General features: G+C 36.4%; 1 protein-coding gene across 1 annotated transcript; it reads left to right on the plus strand.

Moving 5' to 3' along the window:
* Positions 1–305: 305 nt before the first annotated feature.
* On the plus strand, positions 306–2,068 carry LOC142356637 (4-galactosyl-N-acetylglucosaminide 3-alpha-L-fucosyltransferase FUT5-like; the record flags this gene model as incomplete). The annotated part of the gene is made up of 2 exons (XM_075408483.1): positions 306–621; positions 1,120–2,068. Coding segments are annotated over 2 exons (1,217 nt in total), but the record flags the coding sequence as incomplete, so codon positions are not given.
* Positions 2,069–2,617: the final 549 nt, after the last annotated feature.

Here is a 2,617-nt window from a genome sequence, read left to right on the forward strand (position 1 = left end):
TTTGCATTATTCTTGAATCAAGTAAAAGTCCAATTCCTCATTTGTGGGTGGAGACAAGTTAAAGCAGGAACAACTGGTTGGTGCCGATGTTCAGCGATGTATTAAATTTGAGCTAAACCATTTTCAGAGGCTATTAGGGTCATCAAGCACAGTCTTTTCAGACATTTTTTGGTCAAGCATGGTCTTATCGTGATTCAAAGTTTTAATATGAGACTCGAATGGACTATTGAAAATTCACAGGGCTTAAAGTTTAATCCTTGAGTGATGTTTCGTTGTCTCATGTTCAATTATAATATTGTGTTTAGAAGCGGGAGATGAATACAAATTTAATATATTGCCGGTATTGCCCTATCCATTTGACTCAAATGACGTACAGTACCAAACAACAGTGAAAAAAGCACAAAATGCACCTCACGTAAACGTGTCTGTTTTGGTGTACACAAGTACGAAAAGATATGAAGATCATATACGAGATTTGAAGTTTGAGGGAAACTTCAGGTCGCAATGTAATCTTGACTTTGACTGCTTCTTCTACCAGAACCACAAGCATCAAATAACTCCCGATTTCTTCTACTCCATGGACGCAGTGATGCTTGGAATGCAAGCAGTGCATGTACTCAGGCAATTGTTTCCTTATTTTCATATCCGGATATCCAAAACTCTATGCATCATAAAATCGTTTAAAGTCTTCAGCTGCAAATTTTCTGAAGATTATTATCAGAGCAAATCTTATTTGAAAGTAAACTGCAACAAGATCAAACAAGGGAAAAAATCAGCAATACATTTCGTAATCAATACAATCTTGATTGTTGTCACTGTTTAATAATTTTAAATTCGAATCCATTCATTCAGTCGAAAAATGGCTTTCAAACGGTGAAATTTTTGCTAATCATAACAAGCCACAATATAATGTAATAACCCATCTTCGGGTACATCAAGCTAACAAAGTTTTAACTTCATCAGAGCTTTTGTGCAACGATAGCATGACAGCCCGCGTTCGAGTCCTCTTAGCTCTAATTCTTTAGCAGTATATAGAGTTAGGTTGTTACAATTACTCTGATTAAAACTTATAGTTACCCTTAAATTAAGAAGGAAATAATTGCTTTTCTTTGAATTTAGGGCTGATCTCGTGAAAATAAACGGAACTATATCGCTTAAGACTCGAAAGAGAGATCAGATTTGGGTAATGCATTCTGTAGAACCCTCTACAGACGCAAGATCCTGGGGAGCGTTTCAAAGAGATCCCATACTAAACCAAATGTTCAATTGGACTATTTTTCTATCAAGAAATGCAACAATTCACAAAAAACTTTTTCATATTTATAAAAATAAGAAGAATGAATCCTCTTTAAAGCCGTGGAAAGATTTCTACTCAAATACTAACAGATCAAAAGATTTCTGCTGGATTATTTCAAGTTGTGTGAGAGAACTTACGAACAGACGAAACGAAATAGCACAGTCACTGATAAAGTCTTTATCGGGCAAAGTTCATATTTGGGGACATGCTATTAGACGTGGATGTGTGAACAAATCGCTTCCCAATTTAGTTGATCACGGGCCAGCAGCAAACTTGTTCGTAAACTATTACGACGAACCTCAAAGACTCACGAGAGACTGCAAGTTCTCGTTTGCGTTTGAGAATTCGAATTGTTCCGATTTCGTCACAACGAGGTTCATCAATTCAATTGAAGCGGGGGCCATCCCTCTTGTGAGTGGGTGGTGGAACACATACAGAGATCTGCTGCCGGGATCCTTCATCGACGTGAACGAATTCGCCAATATAACTGAGATGGCAAAGTATTTAAACAGTCTCCTGAAAGATGAAAAGAAGATGATCAAATATCACGAATGGAGAAACTCCTATAGATACGAAAGGACGGGCGTGTATGCAGCGTGTGAAATGTGTCAGAAATTGAAGAAGGTCAAGTTAGCCCACTTGGCAGGCGACCGGTCAAATCCAACTATCATACCAAATATGGCTGAACGTTTCAAGTCCCTTCAAACGTGTGTTCCTTTTTAAACCTTGTCTTCCCTTTTCCCCACAATAAAACATGTTTTATATTATATCACAAACGCAATTTTTTTCCGCAAAACATACATTTTGGGGCATTGGTCAGCAACAGAAACATCAACCTCAATTAGGCTCTACTTAATTTTCTCTACAAATTAAGCAGAGCTATTATTGGCCTTTTCCTGGTTCTTTCCGACTCAAGAAATTTGAAATATATTGGGTTTTTTTTCTACAGTATGTCTTGTGAAGGTGCTATTTTTTTCTGTTTTCTATTTTTGCAATAAGTCGAGCAAACATGGAATTGGATAACTGGAATTGGATCCCTGGAATTGGATAACTGGAATTGGATCCCTGGAAATGGATAACTGGACAAAATTGGAGATATTACAGAAAAAAATAAATAGTCTTGATCAAAACACTATTTGCGAGAGATTTTTTCTAAAATCATACACCCTTGTCTAAAATAATTGTTGCAGCATACCTTAGTACTTATCATTAGAAATGATTAGGGCAGCTTGAACAGTTGGAATGGAAACATAGTATTTGGAACTAAATTTAAATTATTTTTTGCTTAGAATTTTTAGAATGATTTCCAACATTTTCTCT

This window comes from Convolutriloba macropyga, unplaced genomic scaffold, assembly GCF_964194025.1.
Source record: "Convolutriloba macropyga unplaced genomic scaffold, txConMacr16.3 SCAFFOLD_5898, whole genome shotgun sequence".
Classification (NCBI taxonomy): domain Eukaryota; kingdom Metazoa; phylum Xenacoelomorpha; order Acoela; family Convolutidae; genus Convolutriloba; species Convolutriloba macropyga.